Below are 17,964 nucleotides of genomic sequence, written 5' to 3'. Positions count from 1 at the left end.
ATGCATCTCAGATGCAAAAAACTGTTTTCTCCTTGTTCTTTTTTTCCCTTTTTTGTTTTCTTTTTCTTTTTTCTTCTTTTTGTGTTATTGGGGTTTTTGTGGGGAGGGGGGATTGAAGCCACCATTTAGTTTTTATTGTATATAACCTTCTGTACACATGACCCCCCCCCCCCCCCCCCATCTCCATTTACAGACTGCAGGTGTCCTCACCAGACCCTTTGCTGTTCCATCACTAGAAAGAAAACAACGTCTGTCTAAAACACCTTAGCACATTGTTTAATCTGCAACTCTTACCGGGTGTCACAAATATGGTAACAGTGGTACCGATACTTGGCCACGTCATGTAAACAGTGTTAGTATGATTAGTTGGCAGGTATTTTGTGCGTAAACCTACATACCCGTAAATAATACAGTACAACATATTAGTACTGTAGACCATGTGGCTGTGTGCGTACGTAAGTAAACAAATCCAGCATTATTGGGGTATGACAGAATTAGTAAATAAACCAGAAGAATGTCTGACAACAGCTTAGCACATTTTAAACTATCTGATATGTAACATGGGAGTAAGAAAAACACTTTTTTTTTTTATTCCTTCCTAATACATATACATGAATGTTTAAAAATTACGAAAACGGAACTTTTACATGTTTGACTGAGTGTCTATTATTACTATTAACAACAGACTTTACTAACTTTAGCTTTCAAATTTGCTTTCTAATTTGATACAAATTTAGTAAAATTCTACTTATGTTTAAAATAATAAATTACAGTAACATGACATTTCAAACTATAAGTGGTTTTATTTACAATTAAATGTACCAACATTTAAAAAATAATAATAATAAAATAATAATAATACTTTAAAAAAAACACACACAAAACTCAACCCCCCCCCCACCCCCCACCCCTCCAACAAATCCCACACTATCCTAACCACTACCTTAAAATCCCAAGAAAAAACAAAAGAAGAAAAAAAAAATCTCACAGCAAAACAATCCAAATTATATATACTTATACTACATATAATATAGTTCTACGTAATTTGTACCGGCCTCGGTGGCGTCGTGGCAGGCCACCGGTCTACAGGCTGGTAGGTACTGGGTTCGGATCCCAGTCGAGGCATGGGATTTTTAATCCAGATACCGACTCCAAACCCTGAGTGAGTGCTCCACAAGGCTCAATGGGTAGGTGTAAACCACTTGCACCGACCAGTGATCCATAACTGGTTCAACAAAGGCCATGGTTTGTGCTATCCTGCCTGTGGGAAGCGCAAATAAAAGATCCCTTGCTGCCAATCGGAAGAGTAGCCCATGTAGTGGCGACAGCGGGTTTCCTCTCAAAATCTGTGTGGTCCTGAACCATATGTCTGACGCCATATAACCGTAAATAAAATGTGTTGAGTGCGTCGTTAAATAAAACACTTCTTTCTACGTAATTTGCATGGTTTGCAATTTTGGGATAATAACAGTGTCCTACAAAAGATCAGGGGCAGATTTAATTCAGTCAGTATAGAGCTTTCATCTGAGGTGCTTGGGTCACAGTATTAGGACTAACCCCCTGGGTGGAAACATTGTGTTTTCCCATCCCAGCTGGTGCCCCTCGACTGGTATATCAAATACTGTGGTATGGGCTGTGGGAAAGTGTATATAGAAGATCCCTTCCTTATGTTTTCTGATGAAAACATACCAAACATGTCTTAAAACCATCCCATACCCCTGGGAAAATATAGTATATGTTTCCTCTGAAGAAAGGGGTGGGACGTAGCCCAGTGGTAAAGCTTGAAATCCCTGTTGGTAGGCCCATTGGGCTATTTCTTGTTCCAGCACCACAACTGGTATATCAAAGGCTGTGGTATGTGCTATTCTGTTTGTGGAATGGTGCATATAAAAGATCCCTTGCTACTAATTGAAAAATGTAGCAGGTTTCCTTTCTAAGACTATATGTCAGAATTACCAAATGTTTGACATCCAATAGCCAATTATTAATAAATCAATATGCTGATGCTGTTATTAGGTGTTAAAGAAAACAAATTTAAACTTTTCCTCTGAAGAAGGTGTGTCAGAATTATCAAATGTTTGACATCAAACAGTTGATGATTTTTACCAATGTGATCTAGTGGTGTCAATATAGCTGTACAAAACAAACTTTAGTGTTACCTAACATCAGCAAATATCTCTCGATAATACCAATCCATGTAAGGGTACTGATAACTCAACTAGAAGTGTTACAGTACATTACGGTAATACCTGTAAACAGTGGTAGGATAAAAGTACTGTTACATGTTTAACGAACTGCATTTGAAAGTGTGTAGACAAGTACAGGTGTTCTCAGCCAAATTAAAAAATATAATGAATGAATGAATGTATGTTTAATGACACCCCAGCACAAAAACAAAAACAATATAAAGACTCATTGAACAAAAAACATATATTTGTAAGATTGATTCAAACAGCAATGTTAGTAAGATTGATTCAAACTGTACGTGTAAGAAGTGTGAATGTTGCCACACTTACATGTATTTGTACAGAACACTGTCTTGTTGTTGACCCGGTGTAATGTTTCAAAGTTAACAAAAAGGTCCATTCTAAAATTGACAAATGTAAGGTCAGATGTATGGACAGATAGATGGATGGATATATGGATGGATGGATGGATGGATGAACAGACGGATGGAGGGATGGACAGACAGACCGACAGATGGATGGACCGACAGATGGGTGGATAAATGGATGGATAAAGGCATGGGTGATGGAGGGAGGGACAAGTAGTCAGATTCAGAAATACAGGAAATAACCGATTCCTGTCTTAAGACATCAGCTTTATCCTGCAACCTGAGCAGGATAAATTTGACAGCAACTGGCCATTTTATTTATTCTGCAATCCTACATAATACAGAAAATATTGAAATAAACTTGTTCACGACTTTAACACTTTACATCATGCATGTTGATGGACTTGTTTCCTATAGCCTTGTTACTTGGAATCTCTAACACCAAAACAAATTAGTGTGACTGTTCTAATTTACTTTATAATACTAAGTATCTTCTTATTATTTAAGTTATTTATTATTTTATTTAATAACACTGCAGGTGTGAGGCAATGATATATATATATATATATATATATATATATATATATATATATATATATAATATGGAGTACCACTACCTAGAAAGTAAAATTTTATTTAAGCTATGGTGGGGAAAAGAAGAAAATAATAATGGCAATGTCTTACACCACCATCCATCCCTATGTGATCAAAAAGTAAATAATCAGTTTACAAAATCATTCAATACGTGCTCTATGGTATGGCTTAATACTTAAATATTTGGTGACAACATATTAGGTGCATATTACAGTGTAGATTTGTGTTAGGCGTGTTAGCCCTTGCACACCAGTTATTAGCTGTCCTGAGATAACCTCATGACAACGTGTGACATAACATCCCACAGACTTGGAATTTAGACCAGCATGTTGATTGGCTGTGAAACAGGTTATCCCGAGAGACAGACCTGTTGATTAGTCAACAAGCAGGCCACTGACCACTGAAAGGATTACAAGGTCTAATACTGCTCTGGTATGATTTAACGTACACAACAACAACAAAGATTATCTAGTAATGCAGAAACGTATGGTTATTAAGCTCTTCGTGATGTCAATGTGTGACCAACTTTTACACACACAAAATCTAATTAATTTTATTAACTGCAACTTTATTTGAAACTGAATAATTAAATTCATCATTTATTATGTAATATATAAAATGTTTAAAAATGTAATAAAGGAAGAAATGTTTTATTTAACGACGCACTCAACACATTTTATTTATGGTTATATGGCGTCAGACATATGGTTAAGGACCACACAGATTTTGAGAGGAAACCCGCTGTCGCCACTACATGGGCTACTCTTCCAATTAGCAGCAAGGCATCTTTTATTTGCGCTTCCCACAGACAGGATAGCACAAACCATGACCTTTGTTGAACCAGTTATGGATCACTGGTCGGTGTAAGTGGTTTACACCTACCCATTGAGCCTTGCGGAGCACTCATTCAGGGTTTGGAGTCGGTATTTGGATTAAAAATCCCATGCCTTGACTGGGATCCGAACTCAGTACCTACCAGCCTGTAGACCGATGGCCTGCCACGACGCCACCGAGGCCAGTAAAAATGTAATAATGGATAATAACATTAATATATTTTTTAAATTAACATGGTTTGACATACACATGCTATGCACAACATCAAGCTCCCACCCTCATTACATATAACAATCAATATGGGAATTTTTAGGCGACTCATTAAAAATGCCTTGGAGTACTTATTATTCTGAAATTATTCATTTTAATGCATTTTACTGTCCATGTATGTATTAGACCTACTATTAACGTGACAATATGCCTGATCCCAGAGTCGAGCTTCTTAATAAATGCAGTGTATCATACTATCAAACAGACCAGGAAAATGAAAACTCTACATATTAGCGTGCCCATATCGACTGAAGGTTCAGGCACGTCCATCCTGGGCACAAGTTCTGATGTGTGCCAGATCTCCTGTCCAGGACAGAAGACCATGTATAGCACAGGTATATGTAATTATACCAGACCATATGGCAAGTGATCGATAGTCCACACCCATCATAGCATGCACAAAATGAGTAAGGTGTCCTAACAATCACTGGCCAAGCCAAAAGTAAGGAACATCTACAAAATGTATTCATAATATCTATGCAAGAGGCAATTTTTAAATGATATCATTAGTATTATGCAGTAACAATTGTATGTAGCCACATGCAGGCTCATATGATACAAAATGTGAAAACTTATGACCACCGAGATCAGTGATGCCAAAACAAAGCAGGGGCGACTGTACCACTTCTTTCTTCCTTTTTGGGAGTTATATTTGTTGTATCTGTGAAAATGTTCTTCACAGGTGAATTTAAAAGGAGAGTCTGACAACCTCGAGTCGTAACACTATTTTTTACACTGTCCCGCCCCTGTAAAGTTTACAATATAATATGTACTCTCTTCTAGTTAGCACGATAAAACTATTTTGAGACATGTTTACAGATGACTATTAACCACCCTGTCAGAATGAAATATGTATGATTCTGTACCAGATGTTGTGGCAGTTTGACCTCGTGATAAAGTATGAACAATCACTGTTATGTACACAGTGATAAGGTAAGAATTCAGCATGTACACACACCATACTGCTAACTCTAGTTTGTAACATTTTATACTGATATCCGTACTGCTTGTATAATACAGACCAGCCTTGGTGGAGTAGTGGCTAAGCCATCCGACTTAACACAGGTACTGGGTTCAAATCCCAGTACTGGCTTCTAGTTTTAACAACTCAATGAGGATTGTTAAGGTCACTATTTTGCTTTCTCTCTTTCAGTAAACACTGTTCAGGAATGTCGTTAAAGTAACAAACCCAGGTTTTTAAACACGACAGAATATTTTTTACATTGATTGATTGAAATATATTTTATTGCTTTTTAAAAAACAAATGGATTAGGCACAAGTTATACAACTTACTAGGCCTTCTCCATAATACATGCATATTACGACAATAATATATTTTTGCAATTTAAATATGCATGCACAAAAATAAATATTATTGAAAAAGAGAAAGAAGAAAGAATAAAGGAAGCAGAAAAAAGAGCCGTTTTTTATAATTAAATTCAGACATTACATATATTTTATTTAAAATATCCATTTCCATACATCCAAAGTGTTTCTGCACCATCCTGGTGTTTGTAATGCCAGGAAATGCATTTTTCATAATTCTAAATATGCAACTACCTCTGAGAACATAAGGTCATGGAGACGAACTCTAGTCTGGGGGTTTTTTAAAGAGTATTTCCCGATTTCAACGTCACATACTCGTTTCATTCTGTTGTAACTTTATTTAGATATGTTGCAGGTTTGTAGATTAACCAAAGTAAACAGGTTCAAAAAAGGGTATGCGACTTTAATAGGCAGGGATTTTTTTAATAGATTTTTCACGAGCTGTTTAATAAATGTTCGCTGGGTATAGAAACACCAAGAATAAACAGGGCATACTTCCTGGATGAATCAGGCATCAAAATAAGCCTAGTGCCTGGTAACCCAGGTAGCAAGTTGCCATAAATTATGGACCTGGACCCCGTTCCACGAAGCGTTCTAAGCACTAAGATAACCTTAGGTTATGACGCATTGATGAAGTTTATAATTCCCATTATCATTCCTTTGTAAATACGCTGCAGAGCTCAAAATAGCAGCCTGGAAAAGGAGAAAAGCAGTCAATTTTTTTAGACCTACATGTAGCTGGTGAAATAGAAAAGAAAGAAAGAAAGAAATGTTTTATTTAATGACACACTCAACACATTTTATTTACGGTTATATGGCGTCAAACATATGGTTAAGGACCACACAGATACTAAGAGAGGAAACCTGCTGTCACCACTTCATGGGCTACTCTTTTTCAATTAGCAGCAAGGGATCTTTTATATGCACGATCCCACAGACAGGATAGTACATACCACAGCCTTTGATATACCAGTTGTAGTGTACTGGCTGGAACAAGAAATTGCCAGAAATTCACCTGCTAAAACTACCAAAAAATCACAGGTAATTTTTCAAGGGAGAGAGAGATGTATTTTTTTATTATCTATCTACTATATATGTCATAAATCTGTCATATTTTCATTCTATAATGCACTACGATATATCTCAGAGGTCCTGATTTTCCACACACTGTCACACATTCTGCTCACCTCGCATTGTCTCATCTGTAGCAGGACATTTGTTTTTCTTAGCAGGCCATATTTCTGTTGGTCTGCTACTTTTACAAAATAACAACAGGCCATATTTCTGTTGGCCTGCTACTTTAATTTTTTTTACAGCAGGCCATATTTCTGTTGGCCTGCTACTTTTAAAAAATAATAGTTGGTCATATTTCTGTTGGCCTGCTACTTTTAAAAAATAACAGCAGGTCATATTTCTGTTGGTCTGCTACTTTTAAAAAATAACAGCAGGTCATATTTCTGTTGGCCTGCTACTATTACAAAATAACAGCAGGTCATATTTCTGTTGGCCTGCTACTATTACAAAATAACAGCAGGCCATATTTCTGTTGGCCTGCTACTTTTAAAAAATAACAGCAGGTCATATTTCTGTTGGTCTGCTACTTTTAAAAAATAACAGCAGGTCATATTTCTGTTGGCCTGCTACTTTTAAAAAATATCAGCAGGCCATATTTCTGTTGGCCTACTACTATTACAAAATATCAGCAGGCCATATTTCTGTTGGCCTTCTACTTTTAAAACCGAGGCTGGTAAAATATCAGCAGGCCATATTTCTGTTGGCCTACTACTATTACAAAATATCAGCAGGCCATATTTCTATTGGTCTGCTACTTTTAAAAATATCAGCAGGCCATATTTCTGTTGGCATGCTACTTTTAGAAAATAACAGGCCACATTTCTGTTGGCCTGCTACTTTTAAAACCGAGGCCGGTAAAATATCAGCAGGCCATATTTCTGTTGGCCTGTTACTATTACAAAATAACAGCAGGCCATATTTCTGTTGGCCTGCTACTTTTAAAAAATAACAGCAGGCCATATTTCTGTTGGCCTGCTACTTTTAAAAAATAACTGCAGGTCATATTTCTGTTGGCCTGCTACTTTAAAAAAATAACAGGCCATATTTCTGTTGGCCTGCTAGTTTTAAAAAATAATAGTTGGTCATATTTCTGTTGGCCTGCTACTTTTAAAAAATAACAGCAGGTCATATTTCTGTTGGCCCGCTACTTTTATAAAATAACCGCAGGCCATATTTTACTTCCTATTTCGAGCCGTGCAGTGATACTTTGTTATTCATTCGTAGTACTGTTATCATTATACTGGTACCCTGTGTAATTAGGAGATAAACATATTCTCATTTCATTTTTGATGTATGTTATTGTGCATTTAAAACTGAACACATTAATGGTTAGTTGTTAGTGAGAGAGAAGTAGATATGGTGGTCTTACAGGTAACTCATTAGGGTGAGAGCCAGTAATGGGGTGCATGCAACCCAGTATAAATCAGGCATATAACTGAGTTTTAATACACTTTTAAATGACGACTAGTTCATGGAAAAATTTGTGATCCTTAACCATATGTCTGACGCCATATAACCGTAAATAAAATGTGTTGAGTGCATCGTTAAATAAAACATTTCTTTCTTTCTTTCTTTTTTAGTTCATGAAAAAAGAAGTTACTCAATAAATAGATTTAAACATGTACTATCATTAAAAAAGGTATTAAAGTAACGACCTAATGAAGGTCATAAACTCAGACAAAATTACGATTTAACATTATACCAACAGATAAGGCAGGTCACTGTATATTATGAAGTCATAGTGAAAACATAATTATATAGGTTTATCACATTAGAAAACAGTTTTCTAGCACATACAGGAAATACTGCAGATTTACAAGTAGTCCTGTTTAACAAACATTCCTTTCCATAACTGGGTGTGGATTTTATCTTGAATCCTAACAAGTTTTTAAATTTATAGTTTTTATCTTGGGTGCACATTTCATGGAAAGAATAAACAATGAAGTGATAAGAGAAGGGACTTTGATTGACTGGCAAAGAGGTTAGTATATGTACCCATTTGCACTAATGGAAGAAATGTTTGGTTAACTGTGTCAGTAGGTCTGTGTGTCAAGATAAACACTAATTTATTACAGTCACAAGATAGTGTACAGTGTACTTTTCATATAGAGACTTGTCACATACAGAGGACACCTTGTGTAACAAGCGTCTGGTTATAAGGCAATACAGAAAAATATTTTCTGCATACACAGAATGGAAAGCAATGACACATAACATTTTAAATTAAAGCTATTTACATTTGTAGTTATAGACTTCTTGAAAGTAAGAAAAGAAACCTGCTGTCACCACATTGGCTACTACAACAAAATAAGCAGCAAAGGATATGTTATATGCACTTTCCCATAGATAGGACAGTACATACCTCAATGTTTTATAAACCAGTCAAGAGGCACTGGTTACAATGAGGAAAAAACCTCAAGTTTATTGAAGATGATCCATCTTATGACTTATCGTACCTCAGGCGAGTGCTCTACCACTGAGCTACATCCTGCCCAGTTCATTTCCACCATATAAAATGTAACATAATCCTACCAAACAGCAGAAAGGCCTATTTTATTTACATTCACTTTCACACAGACAGGACAGCATACTAGTATACCACTAGCACTGGCTATGTCTACATACAAGTTCATATCTTTTACAAGGCCATCTGTTTATAAATACCACAATTCAGATATGGTTAGGCCATTAGAGACAGGCTTCCAACCCTGGTAATTAATCAAGACAATTGTTAAGACCACAGCAGTTCAATTTGCTATGTCACCTTTAACAAAAAAAAGAATAAAAAAAGACTGTAATAATGACAAATTAAACTTCTTTCTCATATATTAACCACAAAACCGCCATGGAGACTTATTTTTTATCACTCAGATTTATGATGTATTTTGATTGTGTCAGTAATCTATCTCCAAAGTATTCTGCAATTAACCTGCACTTTGAAAAACACTAAACCAATGCAAGTATATTGCCAGTCCTAACAAGACACATCAAAATGATTTATTAGATACACGTTGTAGCAACATCATACAAGTATCAATAATGATTCTGAATTTATACCATACTGGAGTGTGTCTGTGAAATTTCTCCAAGTAATAAAAATACTACCTGAGATGAACTCTGTGCAGGGTTCAACTCAAATGACTGTACAAGTCTCCGACAGTACCAAAGTTAACATTTCCTTGAGTTCCGCTTCACTGAATTCTCACCTCAGGGCATTTGACCACATCATTATGGATGCCCCTGGCAATATCAATGACCAGTACAGGGCCCACTCATCCATCATACATATAATTACCAATCAGCTAACAACACATATTGTTAGATCTTTTCTTTTGTGTCCAACTAACAATTGTCAACATGTGGGGAAAGTGTGTTGGACATTCCACAGGTTAACACCAGCAGGGGTGCTATGTATACAATATGACAGTTAGCTTTGTAGTCTAACAGATGTAATGAATACCATGTACACTATGTGTGTTTTTTAAAGACACTTACAATGATAGTGTTCACACGGACTGCAATTATTTAGATTTATCAGCTGACAAAACAGTTTAATAGTACACAAGAATGGGACCAAGGCTACGAAACTCCATCATGATGGTTTTATTAAGTGTGTTAAAATGCCTATAGAAGCTGTAATGTCACTTCTCCTTAGCATATTATAATTCAAATTCTGTCAATATATATAGTTTTTGTTTTTATTACTAATAAAACAAATGGTACAAACCCAGCTAGCTTTAATAAACTCATGTGTTGTTGTTTTTTTATCACAGTTTTCTATGTGTACTGTACAAGAAAACAACCATCTCATTTCAACATTTCTGTTTGCCGTCTTATGTTAGGGAAAACACTTTACATTCATATATATATATATATACAGAATTTTTTATTTTTTTTATAAAATACTTCAATTCATAAATTTTCTTAAATAAGGTACAATATATTCCTATTCATAAGTCAGACACCTGTTATGGGTCTAAAAATAAGTAGTTTATTTATTACTTTTTAACAAAGGTATATCTGGTTGCCAAGTTAACAGTAATGAAGAATCAAAACTGTACACATGTAAATTAAAATTATCACATTAACTTACAAGTGGTATGCATGGCTTTTAAGACATTTACAATTATAGTTTTTAACACAGACTGCAATTACATGTATATGGCTTTATCAGCTGACAATTTATCAACACACTTTCAATAGTTTGTTTCTACAGAGCTACAACAGCATGAGGGTCTCTCTGCTATCAATTAAAACATCAAAAGTGTGCAAATAACCAGCACACCACGAGTAAGTTTATGCGGTAACTGACTTGTACCACGTCCCTAAGTGACGTTGCATGGCACGATAAGACGTTTCACTCAGTGAGAGCCGAGATTTTTAAAGTGTGCAGCTATACAGACTTAATGCATACTTCTGTGAATAGGAACACAACCTAAGTAGTGGTACAACTACAATTACTGGAACTGTTTCTTATGTTAAAAATGTTTTTAAAAATACAACAGTAGCTTTAATTAAAACCCCCCACAAAAAACCCATTTAAGTATTTCAAAAGTTATTCCATTATAATTTATTTCCCAACAATAAAGATTTCAAGTTAGAATATTGGAATTGTAACATGCAACATCAGGCATGAATATAGCTAATATACTCTCTCTTTCTCTCTCTCTCTCTCTGTCTCTCTCTCTCTCTCTCGCTCTTTCTCTCTCTCTCTGTCTGTCTCTCTCTTTCTCTCTCTGTCTCTCTCTTTCTGTCTTCTCTCTCTTTCTCTCTGTCTCTCTCTGTCTGTCTCTCTGTCTGTCTCTTTCTCTCTGTCTCTCTTTGTCTCTCTCTCTCTGTCTGCCTCTTGCTCCGTCTTTGTCTCTCCCTCTGTCTCTGCCTCTTTCAACTTATTTCTGTGCTTATACCTAATTAAGGTTCCAGCATGCTGTCTTGGGCTCACACCTCGGCTATCTTGGCTGTCTGTCCAGGACAGTGGGTTAGTGGTTAGTTGTTATTGATCATTGAGAGAGAAATCAGTGTAGTGGTCTTACACCTACCCATTGAGTCGATAAAACTCGCTCTGGGTGGGAGCCAGTACCGGGATATGAACCCTGTACCTACCAGTATATGTCTTTCCTTTTCAATACATTTTTGGGGTATTAACTTGAGACCATGCATTAGAATGAATGAATGAATGAATGAATGAATGAATGGATGAATGGATGGATAGATGAATGAATGAATGAATGAATGAATGAATGAATGAAAACAAGTTAAGAACCCAACTTTAATGAATACCATACATATATCCACATTAAGTGTTATACATATCTCTGTCTATGAAATGCATAGGTACTAGTATGTACTTGTATTGGCTGGACTTTGTTGACAGATTTCACTAAATACTATTGTACTGAGATACTGAGATACTGTCAGATACTGAGTAATACTCACAATTCGTTGAACTGTGTAGAATGAAAAGCACGTTCTCGTGAAGACGCTCAGACTGTTTTATCGCCGCCAGCCAAGAGTTCCGTGCCGTGGAGTTAGACAGACAGGTGTACAAAAGTCTGAAATATAGCACATTAAGTAACAGCAATACCGGACTTTTAATCATGTATGGTTAAAGTTTGTTTTGTTTAACGACACCACTAGAGCATATTGATTTATTAATCAATGGCTATTGGATGTCAAACATTTGGTAATTTTGAATGTTAGTCTTAGAGAAGAAACCCGCTACATTTTTCCATTAGTAGCAAGGGATCTTTTATATGCACCATCCCACAGACAGGATAGCACATGCCACTGCCTTTGATATACCAGTCGTGGTGCACTGGCTGGAAATCATGTATGGAATGAATGAATGAATGTTTAAAGACACCCCAGCACGAAAAATACATCGGCTATTGGGTGTCAAATTATGGTAGAGGCAAAACATTAAAGGGAAATCATGTATGGAAACAAGAACTCTTGACTTGGAGGTGAAACTGAACATCAAAATGTTAATAAAGAGGATATGCTGTCAAAATAAAAAGCTACCATGGAAAACAAGCATTCTGAGAGAACCACTAAATATTAAAAGCAATACATATATGACCCCTATCAGTCCCAACACATTTTCGTATCTCCTAAGTTCAAGGGCCATAACTGTGCCAAAAATGGGTATATCGCCATAAAAATCACTCTTGGAACTGTAACAGTATATGATAAAGATATACACAACTTTTCAGCTCAATATCTTGAGGCATTCCGGAAAAAAATGTGCAGAAAACAAATTTTGTATCTCCTAAGTTCAATGGCCATAGCGGTCAAAAATGGGTAAATCGCCATGAAAGTCACATTTTATTTGTAACAGTACCTGATAAAGCTATACACAAAATTTTAGCTCAATATTTTGAGGCATTGTGCAAAAAAACCCATCAGGAAAACTATGCGCGAGACGGACAGACAGAAGGACGGAGTTGAAGCTGTCTCCTTCAGGGATATACGAGAAAATAAAGTACTGGGAATATTACATATAAAATTATATTTCCCACAACAAATAACATCATGATTCTACCGTTTAACCATTATACGACTTAAAATGTAGCAAGAAAGGAAACTGCATTCATCTGTTTAAATTTTTATATGAAAGCAATACTTGTTTTTCATTCCTGAATTCAGTTTTAAAAGCCCAATCATCAGTTCTTGAATGAACAACAACCGCTTTACATAATAAAAACACTAAGATAAAATGGACTCTTTGCAAACAATCTGGGTAAGGACACTGAACCAGAGGAAAAAAATGTGTGTGTAAACATTTTGTGTCGTTCATGCCCAACCTCAAATTGCCAAATATATACCGGTGCACATTTTCAAACATTATTTTCCAGTTCAAAGTGTGACATTTGGTATGGTGCATATTTGTAAACAAACATGTCGCAATATTAATTAGGTTTACTTAAGTTTTTCTGTATAATTAGGTAGCCTTCATTATACCTCAATGTAAATTTATTCAAAATAAGTCAAACAAATAATACCATGTAATCAATTTCACTATTTCTTACCTTGTTGTTTCCACAAGTGTTGGGGGATCTGGACTTTACTATTTCTTACGTTGTTGTTTCCACAAGTGTTGGGGGATCTGGACTTTACTATTTCTTACCTTGTTGTTTCCACAAGTGTTGGGGGATCTGGATTTTACTATTTCTTACCTTGTTGTTTTCACAAGTGTTGGGGGATCTGGACTTTACTATTTCTTACCTTGTTGTTTCCACAAGTGTTGGGGGATCTGGACTTTACTATTTCTTACCTTGTTGTTTCCACAAGTGTTGGGGGATCTGGACTTTACTATTTCTTACCTTGTTGTTTCCACAAGTGTTGGGGGATCTGGACTTTCCAGCAACAAAATGGTCATCTGGCTGCAAGAGATTAATGTACATTGTACCATTCAGGGGAAATCTGAATTTCAAACACGGTTTATCATCTTGATTTACTCCAGTCGATTTGTGTCCACCTGTCAGCTAAGCACCATCAACTTTTTTTATTTTGTTTTAATAAAAAAAATCAAATTTGACAAATTTAAGAAAAAATTAAACTTTAGTTTAGTTTAAACAGATTATAGAGCACGTGCTGCACTAGAAGGCAGCTTTCTACTCTAAGGTTTCACTGATTGTTCAGAACAACATCTAGTTGGTTTGGTTGTAGGACAACTATCTTTCGTAATAACAACTTTTTTGACCACAAAGGTCAACTAAAAATTTACAGCATATTGAAAAAAGAAAGATATTTTATTCTATCTAGAATTTGATGCTGCAATATGTTTCATACTCATAGTTTTATTTTAATTGAGCATATGGTTTGCTGCCCACTGAAAGAATACTACTACTAACAATATGTAATATGTACAGGGATTTATTCAGGATGTATATGTATTTCTTACACACCCGTTGGTGAGAACACCGTGCATTCTTTTTGTTAACACATGGGTTGTTAATATACATGTACATACATGTGTTAACAATGACAAGACATACATGTACAACTGGCTGCTCCTAGGTGATGCCAAGGTCACCAGTGCCATCCAGCCAATGAAAAACAACACGGTGGAAATAGATTACACTGTGACGTATAGTTAATCTGACAATCATGTGTCTGTGACGCGCAAGTTAGCTACAAATTAAGTGCAATGGCTGTAAATAACTTTTAGTCAAAAAAGATATTAAAATTGGCTTAAAACCTGGTTTTTGAGGATATGTAAGACATATAGTAATATATTCGTGTCCATTCGATACCATTTATCTCACAACTTGCTCGTTAGATACATTTTAAAAAACAACTCGTTGCGAGATAAATGGTATCTAAGGGCCACTCATGTATTTTTTTTTTTCTCTCTCTCTACACGCACGCACACACAAACACAAACACACACACACAGACAGACAGACAGACAGACAGACAGACAGACAGACAGACAGACAGACAGACAGACAGACAGACAGACAGACAGACATACATACATACATACATACAAACATACATGGAAGCTTCGATAGCTCAGAGCGTATCGTGGTTAGTCTTGCAATTTGCGGGTGAATCGGTGCCACAGGTTCGAGTCCCAGCAACGGCATGGGACAATTTTTGAGGCCAGAAAGGATTTAATTATCCCCTGCGCCAGTGCGTTAATATCTATGTATGTAATAGTCAACCTCGACATACATACAATATATAGATATTCATACATATATACATACATACATATACATACATATTACATGTATATATATAGGAAACCTCCTATATTAGCAGTAAGGGATATTTTATTTGCACTTCCCACAGACAGCACAGCACACACCACAGCTTTGGACATACCAGTCATCAGTTAAGTTATATAGAAGGATTTTAATTATTAGGGCCATGCACTTAATTTTACAGTTAATAATACCTATTAAATATCTGTTTTGTTTACATACCCGGTACTCATTAAAACAAACTCAAATAACCAACACATCAATTACATCATTCAAACTGTAGAAATAATCAGTTAACCGTTCCAGCGAAAATCAATTATGGATTTTTATAATCAATCATTACATCAGTAGAGACCAAGCAATTCATTTTCGATTAGAATCGATCATTGGTACATCACTAGTTACAATAACCAACAATTTCGAACAGTTTCCCCAAGCCAATATCCACACAAGGTTGCACATGTTAAAGGTGCAAACTCTAGTTTCAGCCCGTGAAACTAGACACTAAGATTAGTTAATTTACATTTTCGATTATAATCGATCATTGGTATATCACTAGACTAGTGTTTTCCCTAGCTTGTGTTAGCACGGTGCAGCACAATGCCTCAATAGTCTAGCACCATCTTGCTTTAATCAGCACCATGCTGCCCTGAGATTAAACAAGCCTTTTTCACAAATTAATTCTATAACTGCCTTTATAAAACACCCAAAAAGGTATTATTAATTAATAAAATATGCCTTTTATATCTTTTGCCATTCATTTATTAAAGCAAGCACATAAATTACATTAATGTTTATTTCAATTAATTTTTGTGTAGTTTTAATGAAAAACAAGTGCCCCGAAAATTGTGAAAATGCCCCAAAAGTGTTTGGTCTACCATGCCATGCCAAATTTCTAGGGAAATCACTACTAGTTACAATAACCAACAATTTCAAACAATTTTCCTAAGCCAATATCCACACAAGGTTACACATGTTAAAGGTGCAAACTCTAGTCTCAGCCCATGAAAATAGACACTAAGATTAGTTAATTTACATTTTCGATTATAATCGCTCAATGGTATATCACTAGTTACAACAACCATAAGTTTTCCTAAGCCAATATCCACACAAGGTTACACATGTTAAAGGCGCAAACCCTAGTTTCATCCCGTGAAAATAGACACTAAGATTAGTTAATTTACAAAACTATAACACATCTGGATAAGGTTACAACAGAGTAAAACAGAGTCTGTGACGTTGACAAGGTGAAATACCCTTAAAAAACAGACTAGAACTCTACTCCATAACAGTTTACTCTCAGACGCACATGTGTTTTTAAAAACATGAAACATACATTTTTGTAATATTAAAAACATCAGGATGACCAGAAACACTTCAGATGTAGGGGAATGGATAATCTAAACAATAAAATCATTGTAATGGCTGATTTCAGTTGTCTAAAACAGCTCTAATAATGAAAAATATGCCATAGTGCTTATAAACTAGTCTGTCCCTTTAAGACACCAAATAGTCATAATTTATAATGTGCTGAGGTGTTGCTATACAAAGTTCTGTTTTGATGTGTAGCACTGAGATAAACCCTGTTGTTGTTATCATTAATAGCTAGCCAAACAATGAACATGAACTCATACTCCAAGCCGCAGCTGTGGTAGCTGTAATTATGTACTACGTTATAAATGCAATATTTACTTGACTATTTTATGACTTATGAAATTGTTTAAACAGCTGCCTGCCAATAAACAAATAGCTTAATTAATTACAGAGGGTGTTAACCAAACATGGTCTTCTGTAATGGGTATGATCTTATTGGTTTTTATATCAGACAGGGCTTCTACAAACAAATTTAAAATCCACTAGCCATGGGATCAGTAATTTAAAAAAAGTACTAGCTAAGATTACAAATTCACTAGCCCTACTTTACTTTAAGTTAATACAATTTTACTAAATAATAGTAATAATGAGATATGTCACCTAAAGAGGGAGATAAAGCTTAAAAACACTACCATTAAGGGTCGAAGTGGGGTCGGTATATTCATATTTACAAAATAGACGTAACTGCAACATTTTACACCCCCCAAAAAAAATCACCAGCCGTCGGGCATGGCAGTTGTAGTTATTTACTAGCCCAACAGTGAATACGGGAGTGTGGCTACCATAATCTAGAAACCCCGTATCAGAGGAAAATACCCTTTGTAAAGAGTACGGATACACGTGTAGCGTACGTGGAACAGTGGTGGGCTCCTTCACCAACACTAGACAGGAGTCGTATTTCCTGCATGTTAACATCTTTAAAGACAACTAGCAGGCCTTAAGATTGCAACCAAAGCCAAGGAGATATAGGGTGTGCCCAATATAAGTACAGCGAAACCTCTCAAAACCAGACCCTCTGTAAACCGGAATTCCCCCAAAACCAGACCCTCTGTAAACCGGAATTCCCCCAAAACCGGACGTTTTTTTAAGTCCCTTTTTTAAATATATGTGCAGAAGAAAACTTCTCTAAACCGGACACCTCTTAAAACTGGACATTTTACTTGGTCCCGAGGGTGTCCGGTTTATTTCCCTTCAAAATCAACTGAATGTTAAGCTGTAATTAGTGTA

At 35.8% G+C, this 17,964-nt stretch overlaps 1 protein-coding gene across 2 annotated transcripts in view; it reads right to left on the bottom strand.

The window, feature by feature from the left end:
* The window catches only part of LOC121382307 (protein saal1-like), a 55,999-nt gene that overhangs the window by 21,792 nt on the left and 16,243 nt on the right, over window positions 1–17,964 (bottom strand). For both annotated transcript variants that reach the window (XM_041511882.1, XM_041511881.1), the window contains exons 6-7: window positions 13,975–14,034; window positions 12,089–12,204 (exon numbers count right to left, since the gene is read on the bottom strand). In XM_041511882.1, the coding sequence (XP_041367816.1) occupies window positions 12,089–12,204; window positions 13,975–14,034 (176 nt within the window). The remainder of the gene's footprint in view (window positions 1–12,088; window positions 12,205–13,974; window positions 14,035–17,964) is intronic.

Source organism: Gigantopelta aegis, chromosome 9 (genome assembly GCF_016097555.1).
Source record: "Gigantopelta aegis isolate Gae_Host chromosome 9, Gae_host_genome, whole genome shotgun sequence".
Lineage (NCBI taxonomy): Eukaryota > Metazoa > Mollusca > Gastropoda > Neomphalida > Peltospiridae > Gigantopelta > Gigantopelta aegis.
This window is presented reverse-complemented; position numbering and strand designations above follow the sequence as displayed.